This window comes from Mus caroli, chromosome 8, assembly GCF_900094665.2.
Source record: "Mus caroli chromosome 8, CAROLI_EIJ_v1.1, whole genome shotgun sequence".
Taxonomy (NCBI): Eukaryota; Metazoa; Chordata; class Mammalia; order Rodentia; family Muridae; genus Mus; species Mus caroli.
Window position 1 is genome coordinate 90,841,011 of NC_034577.1, and position 24,316 is coordinate 90,865,326.

At 37.8% G+C, this 24,316-nt stretch overlaps 1 protein-coding gene across 3 annotated transcripts in view; it reads right to left on the reverse strand.

Annotated features, from left to right (window-relative positions):
• Positions 1-24,316, reverse strand: part of Cdh8 (cadherin 8) — a 389,695-nt gene that overhangs the window by 361,305 nt on the left and 4,074 nt on the right. For all 3 annotated transcript variants that reach the window (XM_021169423.2, XM_021169421.2, XM_021169422.2), the window contains exon 2: positions 12,219-12,669. In XM_021169423.2, the coding sequence (XP_021025082.1) occupies positions 12,219-12,470 (252 nt within the window). In that variant the 5' untranslated portion in view covers positions 12,471-12,669. The remainder of the gene's footprint in view (positions 1-12,218; positions 12,670-24,316) is intronic.

Below are 24,316 nucleotides of genomic sequence, written 5' to 3' on the forward strand. Positions count from 1 at the left end.
ACACACACACACACACGGTGGACTATTGCAATGAGAAAATCACTTACAGGCTTAGGCTCACACAAGCACACAAAAGGAAAGGTGAAGAAAGACTTCACTATAAATAACCCTGCCACGTTCTAAATAAAGCCTTTGGGTAGCTGGGGAGTCTGACTTGCTTTGAGGAGTTATTGGATTTGGTCAATTTTAATAGCCATGTTTGCTCTTTCCCTAAATTACTTTTCCTCAGAGACTTGTCTAAAGGCATGAGAGGTTTCTTCTCAGTGGACCCAGTGGATAACGTGTGCCAGCAGCAAAGAACATGAGGAGGACACTCAGAGGAACGTCATTATGTTCATGGTTGAAAAGCAAGAAAGGAACAGAACAAGTAAAAAAAGGAAGGCACAGAATACACAGATATACAGAGTTACAAATGGCCACAAGAAGTCACTGCAAAGAGCAATGAATTTCTCTCCGCCTCTGCAGCATGGGCAATACAGCCCAGCAGCTCAGATTCCAGCATTCAGGGGACTGTTACTGAATAATTCAGCATTAGCACAATTAGTTCAGGCGACTTGAGGGTACAAGCACTTTGTCTTCTTTTAGCTTCTGTCTATGTGGACAGGATTTTATGTTTCACTCCCCTCAACCATTATATGTTACTTTCTGCTGTTCTGGCGGTTCCCACTTTAAGCAAAGCCTAGAAAACTGCACACTTCTTACCAAAGACTTTAGTGAGTGACTTAATGCCTCGGCTTTGGGGGAGCTAAGAACCACACCAGGCTCAGAAAATCCATTGTTCTGTCCTCCCCCAGATCACTGGAAAGTGACTGCATTAGGAAATCTTAATTTTCATAGTTATAAAGTGAGGGACAGTAGCAACCTGCAAATTTATTTAAAGAAACTAGCAAGATGCCTAAAATATCAACAAAAGTATTCACTAGCTAATGCTTTCTCCACATTCTTTCCTTTTATTTCAGGAGACCGCAATGATTATATATTTGCAGGTACAATAACCATTAAAGCAATCAGATTGCATGTAGATGATCAATAGTACATAGGTGTATGTACTATTGAAGAAGAATAAATGATCTTTTTAAAAATATGTGTGTCTGTGCATGTTCATTTTTGAACGCGCTGATGTTTGCATGCTATGGCACACCTGTGAAGGTCCGAGTACAACAAATACTTGTTCGGACCAAGTTATTTTGTTTGTGCCTGGCTACCTTTGCCAAGCTAGCTGTATTCCAAGCTTCCTGGAGTTGTCCTGTCTCTTCTTCTCACTACAGGACTGCTGAGATTGCAAAGTTGTACTAGTATCACATCTGGCTTTACATGTGTTCTGATGATCTGAAGTCAGGTCCAGGCTCGTGCAGTAAACACATTAACTAGTGTGCCATATTCTTACCCTCTACATATGCTTTTTTTTCTGCTATAAGGATTCCCCTGCTTGTCCAGTTTATCTGTCCCAGTTTCCCTAGGATTGAGATTATACATGTGTCTCACCGTGCCTGGTGTACCACATATTTTAAAATGAGAATGAAAACAGAGATAAATACTGTGCTGACCCTCCTATGTTTAGAAAATAGCCCATAAATCAATGTGAATATGAGACTAGTCCTTCCTGGGCCTAAACTGCATGAGTATCATCTCCCTATAAAGAAAATGATGCAGTCACCACATGCAGATGCCTCAAGCACGTGCTTTCTCACAAGCTTTGCAACTCAATCATCTCTAATATATGATAAACTATTACCAAGCCATTATATTCTAATCATGAGACTATAACTTGGTATTCATGAGTGGTCGTACTTTCCTCATCTGCATATTGGGGGTCTCACCTTAGGACATTGAGAACTTACCTCTTAGGATTCAGGTGATGTAATGTTGCCATGGTTACCAAAGAAAGCTTTGAAGTGTTCTGCCCAAATTTGACTCCTGCTTTATCATTCACTTATTGTTTGTCGAACGTGTGCATTCTAATGGCTTTAAGTCTTCTTGTTAGTAACTCCTAACATGGTAATGAGTACACAGTACATTTCCCAATGGTTTGCTGTGAAACTTGACTGGCAACCTTGATAAAAATTTCACAGTGCAAACCCTCAAAAATACTATCTGCTTACCTGGTGGCTTAAAAACTGATTTTTCTTCTCCTCTTTAATATCTCTGAATCATGCCATTGATTTAATATTCACCACAATGATATTCACACCAAAAACTGTCTATGCCACAGAGCTGTTTTTTTTTTTTTTTGAGATTAGAAAGAAATAGAAATATACGCTCATTGTTTTACTCCCTGCTCTTTCCCAATCTTTCCAAGCTTTTCTGAGCAAGCTCATTTGGATTCTGCTATTGTCTCCACTGAAGCCCAGTGACATTTGATCCTCTGTAGCTTCCAGAGCACATCTGCAGAACTCTGGTACATACAGACAGAAAGGGAAGAAGCCCATAGCTCTGAGGCGGGAACAGGTAACATTAACACTTGGTGTTGGAGGTAAAGGGCACAGGAATTCTTTCCTTTGACTTTCCATACAAAACCAGTACCAGAGAAAGGAGTCCTGTCTCGCCTTTTACCTACCACATGGGTTCAAATGGCATAAGCAGCTATTTGCTCCTGAATCATCCTCGGAAGCTTTTTCAAACACCATCTCTGTGACTGTTCTGTTTTATCTTGATGTCAGTCTTGATGTCAGGAGCAAAAGTATATAAATAATTGTGAATAAATTATTTAGTAGATGAGTAGCAAAAATCATTGTTCAGACCATTGTGGGGCTGAATGACAACTGATGAACCAACTGAAAACTATGTTCTTTTTAATGTTTTTGGAATATTTACATGTATTGCTTTGGTATTTATAACTAAGTGTTTTATTGGTTAAAAATGAAGTATATTTAAATATTTAATGCTTTCATGTGCACAAAAATGACCTGGAGATTCAGGGAAAATGAGGTTTGATTCAGTAAATCAGGATATACACATGTTGAACTTCAACTCTCACAAGCTCCCAGGCATGGTCACTGCTGAGGACCTGAAGAGCTCACATTGAGTCATAAGAATGCAGTCTATCATATTTCTTCTCCAGGTTATAGCATTTAAAAATTTGTGAATGTTTTGTAACCTCAGGAGGGAAGGTGAGTGCTTATCAAAGAACATTCCCACATCTTAACTGAACATTTAGATCTTTGCCTGTTGACAAAATTGTCTTTATTTCAAAATATATGAAGACATGAGGACGTGAGTGGACTATGCTGGAGGTGTGGAGGTGAATTTAGATGACATAAACAGATAAAGTATACTTCAGTATAAGGAAAATGTCACCTTCTAGGAAACATGCATAGCCAGGCAAAATAAGACCTTGAAAACTCTTTAGCACACTGACCTTTCTTAAATGGCATAATTCTATAATTAATATTTCTGGGTAATTCTTATTTTCTGAAAAGTTTAAGAGAGCATGTAAATGGACTATACTATCTAAAGACTTACAAGGTAATTTCCTACTTAAAGACCGTATATAACGCCTTTACATCTGCTTAATAATTGGTCTGCTCCATGGTAATGAAAGTCATTTACTATGCCTTCAGCAGTGCAGAAACATTGAATGTTCTTTCTTCCTCGTTGCATGAAATGATTAAATATGTTTAGCACAGTAATTGATTAATTGATGAGATTCACCATTCACCAGCCAAGTGTTTAAGATAGGTGTAGCTCTTCATTTTCTATATAAGATTTATTTACAAACTTAATTTCAAATGAAGTAAGATTTCTAAGAATTTATTATGGATGGATGGTACTCTGAGGTTTTTAAAAAACTGAGCTGAACACCATTACCATTTATTTTCAGGAATTTCAAAGCTTTTAATATAATAATAACATTATTAAAATAAAATGCAGAAAATTATTTTGTAAACAAAGTGATAATCTGGCCATACATACTGGAAATGAAGATTGATTATATCAGACCATCTTGCCTGCCTGGAGGTTTACTTATTAATCTGAATCAATGTCAAGAATTAATTCTTCACTTTGCATAAAGAGCTTGCCAGGATGGCACTTTCTCATTACATATTTGGATTTTTTATGAGCTTGGGTTGTTTTCAATTTGATAAATGCTTATATAAAAGCAGTGGGCAGTGATTAGCATTCTCTTAAGTTACAGCAAAAAAAATGAAGAGTACTTAAGAGTCTATGTTTGGTTCAGGGGTAACAGAAGATGGAAATAGAAGGATGGATAACTGTGGGATGGGTGCTAAGAAGTTATTAGCTTAGTAAGTATTAGAACACACATGTACATCCAATTTTTGAATAGATACATTTCACACAAGTATGCTAATAAATATTTTCACATTAATATATGTCTGTCTGATTCTTTGTATCACACATGCATATTATGATTCAATTCTATGCACATTTTATTCCTCATTTCTGACAATTATGACCTTGGTAAATGTTCTAAATGTGTCTTTCTTGAATTTTCAGAGCCATCATTCCATTCTGTTATGTAAATAAACCTCTAGTTATTTGGTTCTTGAATCCACATGTAATATTCCTATGACTTTTAGTTCATCCCTGGAAAATAATAGGAATTGATTCTCTATTCTAAGTACAGGATAACTTTTCCTCCTTATTTATGAAGTAGGATTACATAGTCTGATTATTTTACCCATAGGCATATACTGTAATTTTGTTACAATTAGATAACACATAAGGATCAATGAAATAACCCTTGAATGAATGATGAAATATACAAGAATTGTTATTATAAGTCTGAATTGATTTATTGCTCAGATTATCTACAGAAGTAAGCATAAGTTATCCTCTCCCTCTTACCACGTTTGTATTGTAGGGGTAGGTGAGCAAATTATTTTTGACGCTTCTACTTTTTTTTCCTGTAGTGATAGGATGTAACATAAATACCCCAGTCTATTTCATATTTATACTATGTATGGAATAGTACAGTATATATAATGTACAGATTTAAAATGTGAGAAAGTACAATTTATGTTTTTTTCTTTTTGTCTTCTCAAATTCATTCAACAAACACAAAATACGTATATGACATCTCTTGTTCATTTCTGAAAGGGCAAATATCTCACCTATGCCATCATAAGAGTTTTGTATAGAGTCAATAAAGTACAAATGGCTTTATTTGGGCACATAAGCACAAGTACTTCAGTAGCTTTTTAGTAATATAGCAACATAATTATTGTAATTATGAGAATAAAACTGCAGAACCATAGTACAGTTGGGCAGATTAAACCTATTACCTACTCCCCTTTTAAAGAATGTAGCAAAGTGGGTGAAAGAGTGAGGCTTCCGGAATAATAATCGAAAAGATGTCTGAGATCTCCTTCTCTAACAAACTCAGTTAATGCTGAATGTGCACGTGAGTATTCATCATGTTCTTAAATGGGCATGCATGTATCTGTATAAGTGTGCCTGTGTAGTTGTATCTGTGTATCCACCTGCTTGTGAACTGGTGAATTTTGATAACTGAGATTTGACCTTTATTTATACCACCATCAAATGATATTCAACTGCTCTGAGATGCCTGTTATTTCCAACTCAGAACACTGAGCAAAAGCCAGGCAACATTTGTTGTTTGGCCAGATTGAGACACATAATGCTGACTTGCATTTTGCCAAAATATGGGTGCACACAGCTCTGTCAGAATAGGCAGAAGCTTCACAGAACTGACAGTGAATTGTTCTTGCAAGGCCAAAGATACAATTTGGCTGTGGCTGAGTCGCCCAGTGCTCTTAACATGCAAAGGCCTGGCAAAAATAATGGCATGTCAAGTGCAATTTTCCTACTGGCCGCTGACACCGTAAACTGTAATATAGTGTAATTACTTGGCATCCCATGTCCTTCATACTAAGTACCACCCAAACGATTGCCAAGTTACAGGGAAGAGGGAAGGTTAGAAGGTCAAATTTAAAGAGAGAAAATGAGTCAGTGCCTTGGAGGAAGAGGATTATAAATAGACAGAAGAGGCATCGCCAGTGAGAGATTTACATCCAAATAAGGAACGCATCAGAAGCCCAGGTAGGAGGGAAACAGGGAGCAGAGATGGCACAGGAGTTTATGTAAAAGAAAGATTTAGGATAGAATAATGCTGACCACCTGGACTGCCAGCTACCTTTGTTCAAAAATAAAGCAATATGAGAAAAGAAGGGTCATATGGGCCACAGAAAAAGGGCTGCAGCGACATGGGGTGAAACGCAAGGGAAGGTTACATATCCCTGTTCTGTGAGCATTTATATCTAAAGCATCAGTGACTGGGTATATTTTCAAACTTCTTGAGAGTGGAGCTGAATTAAAATCGGATCTATCTCCCACAGATCCTTGCTTGTCCTTTGTATAAAAGACCCTAGTCCTAAAACTTTGCTTTGCAGTACCAAAGAGTACAAAAGACTGAAAACGTACAAGTGTAAGAATGTGCATGCCCTTGTACGTGTGCACACATACATACACACTCAAACACACACACTCACACACCACACACACAGAGGGTGTGTGTGTCATATATCTTAGTGAGAATAGTAATACCATCACTTGGGTAGCCAAAGGCAATTTTAGACTCAATAGCTAAATGGCACATAGTACCAACCCAAACTACAGTATACCTAACAGAATTATATGAGAGACTAGGAAGCCAAAAATGGAGACCTTGTGAATAATGCATGAAACTGGGAAACTTCTAGAAGAGGCCCCAGAGAACTCTGTTGTCCTATAAGGCCTGCCAGGTGCACCATGAACATGGGAGTAGCTTGAAAATGACCCTCACCAGAACCCAACTTTTCTGGTACCCTGATTTCAGACTTTTAGTGTCCAACACCATGAGAAGTTTCTCTGGTTTATCTACCTTGTAGGATATGCTAGCACAGACCATTCCCACTGAATGATGTCTTCTTGGCATCCTCTGTGCCCCATACATAATTTTGGGCATGCCATGTCAGGGATGCTTTATTTTTTCATCCTGTGTCTTTTCCCACATGTTTAATGAGTCACATCTCACAGTTTAATTGTTGGCAACATGTCATGTGCCAACAGATTAGGTTACCATCCTCTCTTTGCTCTCATCCAACCACATAACATCACTTAGAACACTTCGTAAATTTACTATAACATTTATTTAAATGATGTTTGGTACCAGTCTCCTCCTGATACAGATCTCTGTTTATTCTGTACTGAGACTCCACTGACAATGTAAGAGATGTAGTATGTAGATATTAAATACACAGTTATGTTATCTCTTTATCTACTGACTCCCTTAATGCAGAGGCCTCTCAAGATGATGCTAATTTGACTATGAGAACACATGCACACAATCTACGACAAGGTCATTCTTTTTTTTTGTCTGAGTTGCAATCTTGATTAAAACCCACTGTTGAGTTTCTCTCTTTCTTTCCTACCACCATATAATATAAGATTATTTGGGTGAGGAATTTCATGAGCTGTTATGTTCTTTGTCTGAATTCTCAGAGAAAAATCGGTTCTGGGAGTGGGTAGTGACAGGAAGCATTCAGTATTTACACACTTACAAATAGACTAGGTGGAAATTTCTTCCACAGACATCTGGAAACAGGAATGGAGCTGGCGAGGGTGGTATTTGTCCTTCATAAATTCTGAAAGATCATACCTAATCTACTTTGAACGAAAAGCACTGACAAAAGTTTGAAATATGTTTCTTGTCACTGGTGAGAGACTGAGCTCTAAAGAGATGATCCAGCAACCTTTTTTAAAAATAACTCAGAAGTTTCCACCTTCACTACATTAAAATCAATACATAGTCACAAGTGTGGAAGTCTCCATTTGGTATAGAAATATGTAAAAGTACATGAAAATATTGTATTGAAATACTTTACTGAAATATGTCACTTGTATTACTCTAATTGACTTATATGACTTCTCCAAGTTCCTTTAATGTTTAGGGAGGTTGTCCATTAGGGTGACTGCATTCATATGAAATTTTATTGAGTGTTTCTTAGTAGGTAGACAGCTTTCTGTACTGCGGGACATTTGGTTTTTGTAACAATGGACACAAATGAACCACTTTTAAAAAGACTTCCATTCTGGCAGCAGACCAATAATAAACATAGCATGGAAAATGTTAGATGATAATCGTACAGGAAGGACAAACTTATAGCATAGATAAAGAACAGGAAATATTGGAGGAGGAACAACCAAATATAAGACAAAATGCACAGAAATGGGCTCTCTAAAGATGACTTCTACTTCTTTCTACGTTAACAAGAAATACAAAGACTTGTTTCTTGTTTCTGACTAAGGAAATGGTCTGTCATCTTTCTTTGTGTCCATAAATCCATATTAGTTGTCTTGAACTCATGTGGCCATACATAGATAGCTATGAATGTGGTAAAATGCAAAACTGTACACTTAGATAAATTATTATACTATATTTTTGTAATTCAGCATAAAGTTTTTGTTTTGTTTTGTTTTGTTTTTTTGTTTTTGAGACAGGGTTTCTCTATATAGCTCTGGCTGTTCTGGCCACTCTGTAGACCAGGCTGACCTCGAACTCAGAAATCTGCCTGCCTCTGCCTCCCAAGTGCTGGGATTAAAAGTATGTGCCACCACCACTCGGCCAGCATAAAGTTCTTGAGTGAGGACTTTGCACATGACAATGCGATACCACAATGTCAAGAGTTGGAAACCCTCTGACAAATTGCACCAGTATCCTTCCTTGCTAGGCTGTCCTAGCACACTGAGAACCTGGAGCCCTTACTCAGACACCCTCCACAGACCATAATAATCCTAGATGAGAGAAGAAAGTCTTTTTTGGCTCCATAGTCTTGTGCTTCACTGAGAGAGTTATCAGTGCTTTTGTTGTTGTTGTGTGGCTTGTTTATTTTTGTCTAACCTATCTATTATATCTACTACAACCATATACAACACACACACAGACACACACACAGACATACACACAGACAACACATTTAAGAACATATTTTAAGTATAATTATTACATGACAAACATTATGCAGCTAGCAGTTCATTCATATTTAAATATAATTATTTGCACAATCCTCCAAAAGCTTAAATAATTTCCCTAGCATTAACACCCAGGAAATGACAATGCTATTGTTCAAAGCTGTATAGAGTCTGTCTCTAACTTAGGTTCTTTTTGCACAGCCAGCTGCCACCAATATGTAAAAACAGAACCTGTATAATATAAAGGTGTATGTGCAATCCTGAAGATCCAATTGCTCAAAGGCTGGCACTGCCCTTGAGCTTGAACTTAGCCCACTAGGTTGAGGCCCCCAACATAGCGACTTGCAGGAGGGCCTTTTAAAGAGCAGGTATGCTCATAGGTAACTAATGCTTCTCAGCTGGTTCCTGGGGAGAAGCTCTGCGGCAGAGTGGTTTAAAGAGTCAGATGTGGAAGACTGTGCAGAAAGATAAAACATCATAAAACACCAGTGAGCGCCCCAACGTGGATCATGCCTGCACTCAACCTGACTCGTAATCTGAAACAGTAACCTGAAATAGAATTTTAGCTTTACAAAAGCCCACAATTCACAAAATTAGGGCTGTCGTACTTGAGGAACAATCTGATTTTTAAAGGGAAATACGTGTGATTTAAGCTATTTGAAACAAAATTCTTCGAAAAATATTGTAATTGGTATTAAACAATTGCTTCGGGAGCTGCCTATAATTATGAGCGGGCAGAACCTACGGATCAGGTTTTCTACCTGCTCTCTTCCATGCAATGTCTGTTACTAGGACTCAAGAGCACGGTGCTTATTTCAAAGGCCTAGGGTTCACTGCCATTTTTATCATTCAAACAAGCAAGACACCTCAGGTGTTTGGAAGTCACACAGAAACCCTAAATACCTGGCTGTTTGACTCTGACATTTTCACTTCGTTTTAGAAATGGGTATGAAATCAGCCATCAGATACTACATTTAAAAAATGGTTTAATTGCCTTTTCTATTCATTTTAAAATGGAATGCTCTTCAGTTATTTACATTATGCAGGACATGTCTTAATTGATTCACCGTCATAATAACATAACTATTTGAATCAGGGGAGAATCATCCATCCATTAACTCCATATGCATGTATGCATGTGATTCCAGAATTTCATACGGGATGAAAATTGCTTGCCTTAGAGCTGGTTAAAGAAAATTTGAATATAGAGAAGGATGAATGTACTGATTTTGTATCCTATACTCACATGTCAAGTGCAAATTATAAACCCCTGGTACTCAGTTACTGAAATATAATATGGTATGATGGTTGAAATTATTATCTTGGGAATCACCGCCATGATTTAATTTCATGTAGTACATTCACTTGTGCTGTATTCATAATCTGGTTTATTAATTTATCTAAGCAGCAGTTTTGTGCATTTATACATGTGATAAAGCTAATGAGGACGTCTGCATCCAGAATCAACGGGACTAGATGCGATTTGGAATTCAGAACTTCACCCATTTTTAGAAACATATTAAAGCACATAAACTATAGAGTAAGGAACAACCTCTGCGGGGTCCAGGGCAGCACCCTGTAATCAACTGCATTAACATTTCTGCAGTGAAGTACAGGAACCGCCACTGTAATGGGATACATTATCACTATAAATAGCCTCAATTCACTTCTGCTACCAGAGTTTATATCATGAAAATCTTTCGTGGATTTTTTTTTCCATTTTAAGAAAAGGGGATTATAAGTCTGCTTTAGTGCATATATTTTATAAGTGTTTGTGCACATATATAGACTCACATATACACATATGCCTATATGATCAACCATTGTTAAAGTCAAAAAGTCTTTACCAGCAAGGTGTTTTTGTAATAGCAATTCATACCTAGTAAACAGTCAATATTAACCAGATTGTGAGATCTTTGATAGCAAAGATCTCTGCTTTGTTAGGATACTCCCAAGAGCCTATTTCCAGTGCCTGGTACATATATATGTTCAACTCCAGCAAGCCAAGTATAATAACACATAGTATCTCCACACCTTTTGTGTCAAGGTAAGACTAAACATGTGAATCCCCTGAGAAAAGAAAGCCTTGAGGAGGCTCAATTGTTCCGCAAGACAAGAAAGCACAGCAAGAAACCAGAAGCGCCTAGTGAGGTGCAAGGCATTCAGACTACAGTCCTGCTACAGTCACTGAATTTTTGAAAAGGAACATGCCATTCACTTCTACACATGGCTTATCAGGAAAGTCAGCCATTGTCAGTTCACTGTGAGAGGAAAAAAGAAAAACAAACAAACAAACAAAAAACCACTTGGAAACTTTTCTGTTTTAAAACTTGCTTATCAGGTACCCTGGTAGTAAAGTGTCCTTGAACTTCTGATCCCCCTCCCCAATGGATTATCATTCCTTACCACCAAGTCCAGGGCTTCTTACATGTTAGGCAACAATGTTCCCAACATGATTAGATCCTTAGCTCCTTACTAGAATTCAAACTATGATAATAGATAATATGATAATGAGCAAGAACGTACAGATTATTCCGAGGACTGAACACACGCATGCCTTTGAAGTGCTGCGATATAATTTTGGAGGGCCACAGGCCTGTGGTTGCATGATAAACTGCAAAGCTAACAAATCAATGGAAACACAGAGTAACACACACGGGCCAACACAGGTACTCACTACTGAACTAGAATTTTCCTTCTATGCATTTGATTCCACGTGGGGGTGACTAAAGAGATGCTCTATGATGTCACAGCCAGGCCTTGCCCATCATTTGTGTTGCAAATATTGTTTCCATTTTTTTTTCTAGGTGCTGAAATGGCAATCAATGAAATTCAAAGAATAAAAATCTAACTGAAAATTGGGGTGTAGAACCTTAAGAGAAAAATCATATTTGACATTTGCGATGATAGGAATTCAAACCAGACAAAATGGCCTACAACTTCCCACTACTAAGATCCAAATGCAAGAATCTAGAGAAAAGGATTGTAAAGAGATCTCACATCCACGAGAATGCAGTTTGCTTATTTACGAATTACCTAAGTATCATGTGGTCTCTTGAAAAAGGGCAAGCTAGGCTGGCGGCGATGCGAAAACTGACATTTCCTAAAGGAACGTTTTTAAACTGTGGGATTATTCATATTGCTAAAGAAACCAACAGGTTAGCTCACTAACCATCTGGTCCAAAGGATTTACAGTTAAGTGTGACAACAAACTGTGGAGAGCCTGAAATGAAACATTTAAAGACCAGGAACAGGCCCTGAAATGGTAGTTTAAAAATGAAGCTTACCCGGCCAACGAGAATCGGTTCAGGTCCAGAAAATTCTTCCAGGACAAACATTTGATTCCAAACCCAGCCTCTTTTGGAGCGGCTCAAAATCCGCATGTCTTCACTCTGCCTGCTTAGTTCCAAAGGGGATCCAGTAGTTAAAACGTGAGCCTGATTCATTGGAGCCGTGTATACACAAGAAGGGAGGGTAATCCATAATATTATTAATGGAGTCCAGAGGTCCACGAGCGTCTCAGCTAGCCTTTCTGGCATGGTCCCACCAGTTAAGCAAATCAGCACGAAAATGAGACAATTATTTTTTTTGCCTCGGGTCTGAAGCCATCCAATTCATCACGCACTGCGAAGCAGTTACTTACAGCTCTGCCACGTGTTCAGAGAACCGGGAAACAGACATGTCTAAGCAGCTTTTCAAAGACCACGATCCATTGACTTTCCTTTTCATTGAAGTTTTCTGCAAAAACAAGAAGAAAGAATGATAAGGGTGCATAGTTATTGGTTTGAAGACAAATTCCGCTTTGCAGAAACACATAAAAGTGAATAGGGGATGAGAAGTTCCCAAATTCTTGAGTTCAGAAAGGGGACCTAAGGAACCAGAACAAATAGGCTAACAAACTCATTTATATGTAAACATCATTTGGGTACTAGCACTCATTCCATTGCCAAGTCTCCTGCCAAAACCTGCTTTAAATGACAGAGTGATATTCTAAACAGACAATATCTTCCCTACTTATCAGTGACACTTCCTTCTTCTGTCAATCCCCTCCCTCCCGTCTCTCTCTGTCCCCCTCTGTGTCTCTCTGTGTCTCTGTCTCTTTGTGTCTCTGACTCTATCTCCCTCTCTGTCTCTCTCTCTGTCTCTCTCTCTCCCCCTCTCCCCTCCCCCCTCTTTCTCTCTCCCTATCTCTCCCTCTCCCTATCTCTCTCTCCCTATCTTTCTCTCCCCCCCTCTCTCTCTCTCTCTCTCCCTCTCTCTCTCTCTCTCTCTCTCTCTCTCTCTCTCTCTCTCTCATTCTCTGCATCCCCCCACCCCCGCCAGCCTTATGTTTTCTGTAATGCTACATGGGATGCCTGTCAACTACAACTTGTCTCCCTGCCCGTTTTGTATCTCTGTATCTCTGTATGAACTTGTTCAAGAAAACCCATACTTCGTTTTTAAGAAACTGGCCTTCTGTAACTAAATGCCATAATTAAAAAATTAAAAATGAAGAAAGGGTGGGTTTTTACCCCAACAGGTTTCATAGCCTTGACTATCAGTTGCAATCAGGAAGGTCTGTTCACAACTAATGCCAGATACTACTAATGAAGGGGAAAAATTAGAGTTTATCCAGAGAGATTTCTCTAATGTCCAGTCTGTGTGCTATGAGTAAGGCAGTGTCCATGCTCCTAAGCTAAATGTAGCATTGAATGGTAGGTTTTAATGATGAAAAGCTCCTTTGGGAATGAAATATGGTAAAAATACAATTTTCAGTGGAAGGAATTTAAAGATAGATAGAGGGGGGAAAGAGGATCCTTATTACCTGAGGTGTCAAATGCATTTTTTTGCTTACCTTCAGCATAGCATGATGTGTTTCTTCCCACTCAAAAAATTATTTTTAAAGAAATGATGTTCACTGCAGATTCCTGAGAAAAGCCTGGCTGAATTAGATTAAGTGGAAAAATAATTCCTGGGGACACTATCCGGGACGGTTTGTCTGAGGGAATTCATAATAGGAGAGAAAACCTTTCACCTCTAGATCCCTGGTTCCATTCTGGCCCAGAATGTGAAAGCAAGGACATTAATAACATTGGTTGGGCTGGCAAATGGCCTTAGCCAGCTGAAAGGGACAGGAATTCTACTGTAAACACCTTGGTTTGGGGACTAACTAGGTGGCCTAAGGCATGATCCTGCTCAGCCCAACATTGGGATTTACACCTAAAAAAAGACCTAACCCTGAGAATGCACAGAGCAACAATGCAAGGAGCAGCTATTTGGGAGACAGAGAAATTTCAATAGCTTTCAGTGTGAAAGCAACCCAGCGGAGAGGGTCTCAGGTCAGTCTCTTCTGACCTTAAAAAAACTATATTATTAGAGAGGAAGAGTCTCCCCCAAGTTAATACACACTTCTATCACAGAGCATTGAGACCTCAGATATGATAATTTAAACTGAAATGGACAATGGTGAAGATTTGTAAACCTTATTATATTTGTTGTCTGTCTTCATTTACTTAAAAAACATTTCCAACAAGATCAGAGTATGCCATGCTGCTTCCCCTTAGACATGAAGGGGGAGCTATCTGAGGAAATATTGGGGTACACTGGACAGTATGTTCTAGAGGTCAGTAGGTATGGGATTCAATTCTAGATTACCCGATTTACTACCACTGTCAGATGAATACAATACTGAGTTCTCTTCCCTTTCAGACCTCTCACCAATGTTAATCGCTACACAATAACACTTAATTTACAGAGTGGTAGTGTGTATGGCTAAAAACCACCACATAGGAAGAGCATGAACCATGAAAAATACTCTCAATGTTGTAATAGAGGTGGTTACTTGAGCCAGATAGTCAGTAGTAGTAATATGGTCTCTTCCTGAGTAAGAAAGACAAGCGATCCAGAACTGAACCCTTATAAACTCTTCAGTGAGGGTAGACAAAAAGTGATGGGAGTAGAGAAGTCATCTCGAAGATGATAGTAAGCTGCAGGACAAGATGATGCTGGCAAAGGTGGGGTAGGGGGAAGATGAAGGTGAGAATGATCAGGATGGACTAATGTTAACAACAAGACGGATGGGGCATGAACATAAGGTTGATGTAACAGGATGGAAGCAGGGTGGAGATCTGATGGAAGGAAGATGGAAGTGATTCTCAAAAAGTCAAGAACAATTGAAAGTGATAGTGGTGAGAATCAAGGTAATGTTAGTGACTACTGACTGGAAGATGAATGTAGATGATGGTGGTGAGGGGAGGACAGAGTTGACATAGAGAAAAGGAAGAATAGAGTTGGTGCTGTGGAGTGCAGAAAGGATTGAGGATGGAGAGGATGCTGGAGAGACCAAGAAAAGGAGTTGGGGGGCTGGTGAGATGGCTCAGTGGGTAAGAGCACCAGACTGCTCTTCCGAAGGTCCAGAGTTCAAATCCCAGCAACCACATGGTGGCTCACAACCATCCGTAACGAGATCTGGCGCCCTCTTCTGGAGTGTCTGAAGACAGCTACAGTGTACTTACATATAATAAATAAATAAATCTTAAAAAAAAAAAAGGAGTTGGGAGTTGGTTCTGGTGAAGGTAATATAACAGGAAGATAAGCATGAAGCTGGAGAGGCCAAGATGGCAGAGAGGTGGGAGGGATGGGCTGATCCTCTAGTCATGGCACCTCAACCCTAAACTCTTTCAAAGAAAATGAACATTTTTTTTTTAATCTCAAGGTGTACCCTGCTCTACTGCAAGCTCAATTGGACCTAAATGCTCAGAAACCATGTGCGTATGGTAGGAAATCCATAGGTACAGAAGTAGGATTGAGAACAACCTCTATTATTGACATGTTTGGAATTTGAACTGCAGACTTCATGGTTTTTAGCTCTGCAACTGTTTACTAAAGGGTCAGGCCAATCAGAAAACCAGCAGATTTATTCTGAGGTTTTTTTTCTTTCTTTTTTTTTTTTTTGGATAAACTCACATGCTCTTGTCCTTTTAGTCAGACTACACAATCTGCAACAATCTCTTGAATGACTTTAAAGTTAGACAGTTAATTCTGGTTTGAATCCATACCAGACAGTTTCCTTCCAGAAACTGGTCAATTGTTCTCATAATGGTATGTAACCTGTCAGAGACGTTGGCCAAAATCAGATGAAAAACCATCACTGACCCCTATAGCTTTTAAATATTATAGCTTCATTAATGAGAACAAATACATTAATAGCAGAATATTACATAGTCAAAAATAGTATTCATTATCAGAAAAAACTGTAAAAATTTCTACTTTGTCTTACTGTGCAAAATTGAGACAGGGGGATTCATTAAAAATCTTGTGATTTACATACTTCTTCAGTAAAATCAGAAGCATTATTTGAACTCAGGGAGCATAAGTCTAAAATTCTTTTTTTTCTTCACATGGCTCCTCCTTTCATATGAATTTTTGATGCACATATACTATTTGTGTGCACAGCCAGTCTGTCAGAGCTTCTTCTTTCTACCTTTAAAAAGCCAAAAATACAGCTGTCAAAGACTAAGAAACACAAATAGCACAGGTACCTACTTTAGGAGAAGTATAATGTTAGGAAGGCTAGAGGCATAGAGATGTAACATCCTGCCTGGTGATGTTAAAGAGAGCTTCCTGGAAGAGGTGTTATCTATTAATAGGTGTTCAGATGGGTCCACTGTAAAGGTCACATGAGCTATTCAATGAAAACAAGACAACCAAAGCTAAACAAGGGTTTCTGATAATTCAGCATCTACATTTATTTTCAGATTAGTACTTATAATATCACCTCTTCAATAGGTTTTGCTCAACAAATTTATACTGGTCTCAACCTCATACATCAGAAAGTTTGCCATGTTTTCTATAGGTTCTGTAGAGAGGTTGTGTTTGATTTCTGTGAGGGGTTTATGCAATAAGCACATATGATGTCTAACAGGATGAGTAGGTATTTCTCAAGTTTAAGAGGAAAGAGAAATATTATTAGTCTGATGCTGATGAATGCATGGGATGGCTCCAGAGGAAATCAGTCCAAACAATGAACATTCGTTCTCAGCCACCTTTGGTCCCTCAACATTGCCTATAAGTTCCAGTGACTTAGACACTCAAGTGCTATCTCATTGTCTTTTTATTTCCACCAAATTCTTGAACTTCCCGTATATTTTCCTGAAATTGCCTCAGTTGTTTTTATATAAAATAGAAATCCAGGTGATGGTGGCACATATCTTTAATCCCAGCACTCAAGAGGCAGAGGCAGGCAAATATCTGAGTTAAGGTAAGCCTGGTCTACAGAGTCCCAGGACAGCCAAGGCTACACAGAGAAACTTTCTCTCAAAAGAAGCATACAACAACAAATTAAACAAACAACCCAAACAATAATAACAAAGGAATTATCAAGCAAGGGTGTGGTGGCATACATTTTTAAACATTCATAAAGGAAACATAAGCAGACAGATCTCTGTGAGTATAAGACCAGTCTTAAATACATAAGTCAAACAGGGCTACATAGCTAAAAACCTGTCTCCAAAATACTTAGATGAATGGTTAGGCAGGCAAATGTTAGAAAGATAGATAGATAGATAGATAGATAGATAGATAGATAGATAGATAGATAGATAGATATAGATACACATGTACATACACAGACAAGTAAATACACAGGATACATAGATACATAGGTTAATTGTTTGATATAAAATTTAATATTACTTTACAGAAGGATTCATATCTAAAAAATTGCATTATTAGTCAACACTAAAAAAGTGGGTAAAATTAAATCATAGGGACTACACACACACACACACACACACACACACAGCACAGATATCTATACTTCAAATTAGCCCTCTGATATAAGTATCATTACTACTTTATAATTTTCATTCTATTGCATAGGTAAGCAATAGGAACAAAGAGTATCATACTAAATGTTTTCAATAAGAAAAATCTAAGAAGTTGCTGCTCTCAAAACAAAACAAACAAACAAACAAACAAACAACAAGTTCCTGGATTCTACTGGTTTCTGACTGTCCTGATGGAGCTGCTTTATCCTGAACAATTTCAAAGCTCCTAAAGCTGTCACTAATCAACTTTGGCAGTTACTGAAAATTTAACCATCAGCTCTGTTAAGCCCAGCAAAGAGTCAGTTCTAGAATTGTTCTCATGGGATTGTCTCTAACTTTAATCTGCATAAAAGTTATCTGGGCATTTGAGTAACATTTTGTCTCTAATCCTGGTGGTCTCAGACGAATCCTGAGGTTCTTATTTCCCACAAGCTCTTTTGCCTGTGGATGCTACTCATATGAGGACCTAACGTGGAAGAGCATAGTACTCTAAAAGAGCAACTTGTTCACAGTTCCTCAGCATGTGCTGGAAACTGCAGTGATGCGTAGATAGTCACTTCTCCTTCTTCTCAGTCATTTAATACCATTCACATATTTGCCTATCACCTGTCATATACAGGAATATACACCTACATATGCCTTTGGGGAAGCGCTATGGTAGATGAACTTTTATAAAATAATGGCTAAATAGTCTTTCATAATCCTGTACTCCTACCTATTATATGCAACAATGGAATAACTAGTCAGGTTACTGCTCTTGCAATAACACACACACACACACACACACACACATCTATGCATCCAGGTAATAGTGACCTTTCACTATGAGAAAAATGTGATTGTAAATGTTTGCACCTGTAATCTTTATCTGCTTGAACCTCTGCCCCAGAACATATTCCTCTTTTCCTTACATCAGAAAACTGCTTTATAGGTATTCCTGAGATACAACAAAATGTTAGGGTGCTATTATCAGAATTAATAAGTGTTGTGAATTGTAGCTACATAGACAAGCTTCTTAGAAGAAATGAAACAAGATTATAACGATTGAGTTAAAAATCAATTTACTTTTACATTTTCCAACCACAGTGCACATGCCCAGCTGAGCAACCTGATTCATTATAATACCACTGGCCCAATCCCAAATAGCAATATGAATAGATTTTAGTCTCTCTGGAATTTTTACAAGTTAGAAAGTCTTTAAAATTATCCCAGAAGAAGGTATCTTCATTTAGATAAAAGACCTACAAACTGACATTAATTCACACTCGCTGTTTAATAGCAGTTCTAGTTATAGCCAGATGTCATTCTGAAGGTGTCAACATTTTCTTGAAGACAAATGTGCTCAATTCTCAGACATATTGTCATTATTAAAATCATATAACATCACTGATCTTATAAACAATGTGAATTAAAATCCCAAATAAGGAGCCATCCACTGATAGTAACATTTCAAAAAGAAAATCAGTCACTTAAGGGTTCAATTCAGCAAATTATTGTGTTTGACAGGAAATTATGCTTTTATTACCCACTGGTCTTAGTGGCCACAATATTTTATGGAAGCAAAATGACATACAGGACCAGAGAGTTTCTATTAAAAATGTTTCTGACCTTGAATTTAGAGCCATTAGCAGCTTGCTTCAAAACAGGTAAATGCACACTGAATTCAAAGTGATATTTCAGGATCACAGGGGACATGATTCAATGTGTGGCCCAGTACAATTCAACAAGCTCTGGGTGACTAAAGCTGAACAGGTCTGAACAATTTTTGGATTGTGGAAAGGAAAGACCCTTGTGTGTGTTCAAACATAAATAATGGAAGGCATTCACTTTCCCAAAGTGTTCAGAACTCCTAACCAAATTACTTCGGTAGAAAAAGATTCAATAATACTTCCTATACACACACAAATATATTTGCCAATGTGTTTGCTTATCGCTGTGGTCAGCCACAATCATTCTGGTCCCTGGGCTTTTGTCTAAGATCATAACTCATGTCAATCTATCCCAAAGTGGATTGTTTGCTTCTCCTTACTATCTAGCAAAGTGCTTGCAAATTTCATTTTTCCCTGTAACTGACGGAGTGCTCTTTTTCTACCCGAAGCTGTGTCTTTGTTAAGTTCTGTAATTGGTGTTTACCTTTGTACATATAAATAAATAAAGAAAGAAAATAAATAGCTTATTTCTTTGCAAAGTGAGTGTATTATTCACGTGAGAAATTTTCAGATAGATAGATAGATAGATAGATAGATAGATAGATAGATAGATAGATAGATAGATAGATAGATGCCATAAGTTTAGTTAGGAATTTAAGAATGAATTTATTCTATTGGACCTTCTTTTTATTTTAAGGCAATTTTAATTAAATAACTTCTTCATTTACATTTCAAATGTTATCCCTAAAGCTCCCTATACCCTCCCCCCCACCCTGCTCCCCAACCTACCCACTCCTGCTTTCTGGCCCTGACATTCCCCTGTTGTGAGGCATATGATCTTTGCAATACCAAGGGCCTCTCTTATCGATGGCTAACTAGGCCATCCTCTGCTACATATGCAGCTAGAGACACAGCTCTGGGGAGACCTTCTTAAGGCATTCTGTTACTGAGATTGTCCTCAATAGGTACCATATGACAACATCTCTCCTGTCTGTTACACATGGGCACTTACTCTTCCCATTTGGACTAAATCATTTTTAGTTTAGAAGCAAATCATCATTTGCTACCTTTAAGACAACATTTCAGGATGAACCCTGTGCAAAGAACTTGTGTACAAAAGAGGAGAGTATTGGCTTTTTGAATCATAGTGGCCACTCAGAGCATATCTTATTCTTAATGCTTGGTTTTGTGGTATAGCTATAGTAGCTCCAAGATAACCAATCAGGAGTTATCTGTGTACCAGTTCTATCACGCATAAGATGTGTGCCAAGAAGTTTACATCCATACAATGGGTTAGGAATGGATGCTCCATTTCAGGTCACCCACCTTAAAGATTAAAATAACTTATTTGCTGGTTTTCTGAGACAGCTACTCTATGTGAGGTAAAACAGATCCCAGGCTGTGTTGAACTGGCTTTGTAGACAAAGCTGGCCTGGAACTCAGAGAGTTCCACCTGCCTCTGCCTCCAGAGTTCTGGGATTAAAGTCACCCACCAAGCCCTGAATGTGTAACTTGGCAATTGCAAGAATTAAGGTTAGAATTCTTTGAGTAGTTACCAAGTAACATTGATTGCCTAACTCATAGAATAACTTTGTCCCATTCTTATCTATAAACGGCATGGCCAAGTTAGAGCACCAGCATTTTATAAATGTGCTGACTACCTACTGTTAATATATAATCCATGCAATGGCTTCACAGAGTGAAGGCATGTGAAAGGCTACGCTTTCACTTATCTGACCACATCGTTTTTCTTTTCTTTGTGGTTCACACAGACCTTCCTTTTTCCATTCCCCTTTTCTGCTGAAAGAGTGAAATATAAACACAGCATGGGACAAATTTAAGCTATTTACTTTTGATCAAAGTGTAACCACTAATTTAAAAATATGGCCAGCAACTTCTCTGCTTTTCCAAATCACTTGTATTCTTGTGGGGATGCTGAAAGTAGACATTCCCTACTAAAGCCAGAAAGACACTGAAGTCACGTGTTTTTACAAGAGGGAAATAATGCTAAATAGAGGTTGGGTTGTAATAGTGATCTGTCGCAAAGATATTTGACAACCTATTTCTAATATATTTAGGAAAATTTAGTTCTACATTATGAATAGATCTTTCACTCCTAAAATGGGAAAATGGGGAAAATCAGTTACATGCTATCACCAAGGCTGCAGAGTTTGTGATACTAAATCTGAAATGCAGCCAAGTGTCCCAGTAACAAGTCATGATACTGTCAATTAGGTCACATAGAGCAGCAACCACCATTACAAATGTACCTCGCTGTCATTCTTCTGTGTTCCAAAGACTTTACAGCTTAAAATCCATCCCCAAGACTGTTCCTTTAACTACATACACAGATGGTGGATAGACAGATATAGAGGTAGAAAATAATAATTTGAAAATACTAATATTGGGTTATCACCTCAAAAAATATAGTGCATGGGCAGTAATTGAATAGCTTACAGGGATTCTAAGATCAGTGTGATGCTCAGCTGTATTATTAATGAAATTTGAAAGCCCGAAAAAGACAAGTATATTTTATTACTTTAACAAAATAATTTTTTATTTTAAAGATAAAAATAGTTGAGCAAAAAGTTAAATGCTATATGTTAAGCTCTGACAGCAAGAGCTGAATAAAGGAGAGATTATCTCCTTATAAATTTTATGACAACTTTGAAAAACTTGATTTCTTATATAAAACAAAACGTATCACCTCATGATATTTATGTCACTATTGCCATCTTCTTATTTTAAGTCATTAATCTCACATGAAGAATGAAATAGTCTTACTGTATGCAATATTCTACCTAGAAAGAAAGAAGGTAAGATAAGCATTATTCTAAATGTTAATAGGATGCAAATATACATAACCCTTTTACTAGATGCTGTAGAAGAAATGTTCAAAATACTCAATTTAATGTTTCATTTAAATATATTCCATTTGCTAAGTATTTTCACACGCCTAAAATTATAATACATACATCCAGAAAAAAAATTATCAGTGCATATTTTCCCTTATGCATGTAAAAGATACCTGGTATCTTATAAATGTAAGTCAAAATTGATAACATTGTTTCCTAAGATACGGACTATAATTCATACAATGTTAAAGTGAATATTCACACACTGAATATTCTATTTAAGTGGAACAAAAAAACTGGGAGACAAAGAAAGAGGAAGGGTGACAGAGAGGGCAGGAAGGAGGGAGGAGTGGAAAGAGAGAAGAAGGGGGAAGGTGGGAAGAAGAGAAAATGGGGGAGGGAGAGAGAGAGAAAATAATGAATAAAAAAACTTTTACATACCCTTGGAAGCATTCAAAGTACAGACTCTGAGTTACCCACGCAGTGACTGGACAATTAGAACCCTTTCTCTAATAAAACTATTCTGCCATACAGTTTAATAGCATCCTGCGATGCAAATCCAGTCTGGGCTGCACTTTCAGTTTTACCACATTGAACTACACCATACTTTATATTCATATATCCTGTAAAATTATTTTTAATGGAGAAGAAAACTGATGTTTGCAACATGAATAAAATGGACAGTTTTTAAATGGGAAAAGTTGTGTCTAAAAATAAACTTAGGAGAGCTTATGAAATTTCCATAGAAACAGTTGTAGTAGATCTACCCTGGTATCACACTCTACATATGATTGTTTACCCTGCAACCTGGTCATGAAAATGCTCAGGAAAAGTGGGAAGCAGAGTCCCTGGTAATTTCTTAATACTTGGCCCTGGACCAGCCATCCTCAGCATCCAAAACTGTCCGTAGCAATGGGAACAGGAAGGGAAAATACAAGTGTTGTTGTTTTTTCCTTATGATCCATTCTTTAAAAGATACAGAAAATCACATCTATACATTTTTTTACGTACAAGCAGAACTTTTAAAAAAGGACATTTACAGGCAAGAAGGTGAGTGATGTTTATGATAGGGACTAGCTCATGACATTTAAAACTCAGGAAATAAAAGCTTGGGATATGACAGAAAAGGAAACAGTATTGGTATCAGTGTTATATTGTGAAGTGGCAATGGAGATTTAGTCAGCAGCAACATATGGGAGAGGAATCTAAATGGCATCCCTTGAACTCATTTCTTTTCTGACCTTTTGAAGTTACCAGGTCCAGCTAATTTTCTGCTCATGGTTACATCTGAAGTAGGTTCCAGAGATAGGAACCCACAGCTCAGCACAAATAAACTGTGAAGCTCAAGTTTCAAGGAGAATGAAAGGAGACAGTACTAACATCCTTTGGATAATTAAGCCTTGCTAAATCAGATGGTGGCCTTTGCCCATCAAAAGCAAAGTATTGTTCCAGAGAATAATTACAGCAAAGATTCTAGGTGAAATCCTCAGTGTCCTCAATGCCCTGCAGACAATATTTCTTAAAAGACTGATCATCATAGGAGTCTGACAAATTGTCCACACAAATCACACAACTTCAAGTCAGAGGCAGTGACAAGGAAATGGTGATTAAATTCAACTGATCCACTAATCAATTCTTTATGCATACTTTTGATGAGCTATCTGTTCATGTGTTGTATGTGTATTTCTATGTTTGTGAAATCCACAGGAGAGCGAACTGTACGGATGTGCCTCAGTTTGTGACTGCAGCCTGTGGTAGACATAAAATACTCCAAAGTAAGGAGCTGTTCCTTAAGATAATGAGTAGAGTTAGCTCCACTTCATCTGGGAATGACAAAGGTGCCAAACCCAAAATGCAAAGAAGAAAACTCTAATCTCTTTCTTTGCTTCTCTGAATAGCTTTGTAACAAATATAATATTATGGAAATACGTGCTAGCAGAACCTCTGGGCACAGTGTTTTTAAAGAATGTTCTCTGATGTTAAACTGTGCCTACAATCAAAAGTCTATGCTGCGTGCACCTAACTACTTGCGTCTCAAGCAGAAAAACCTTGCTGATGGGCTCGCAAACTGGCA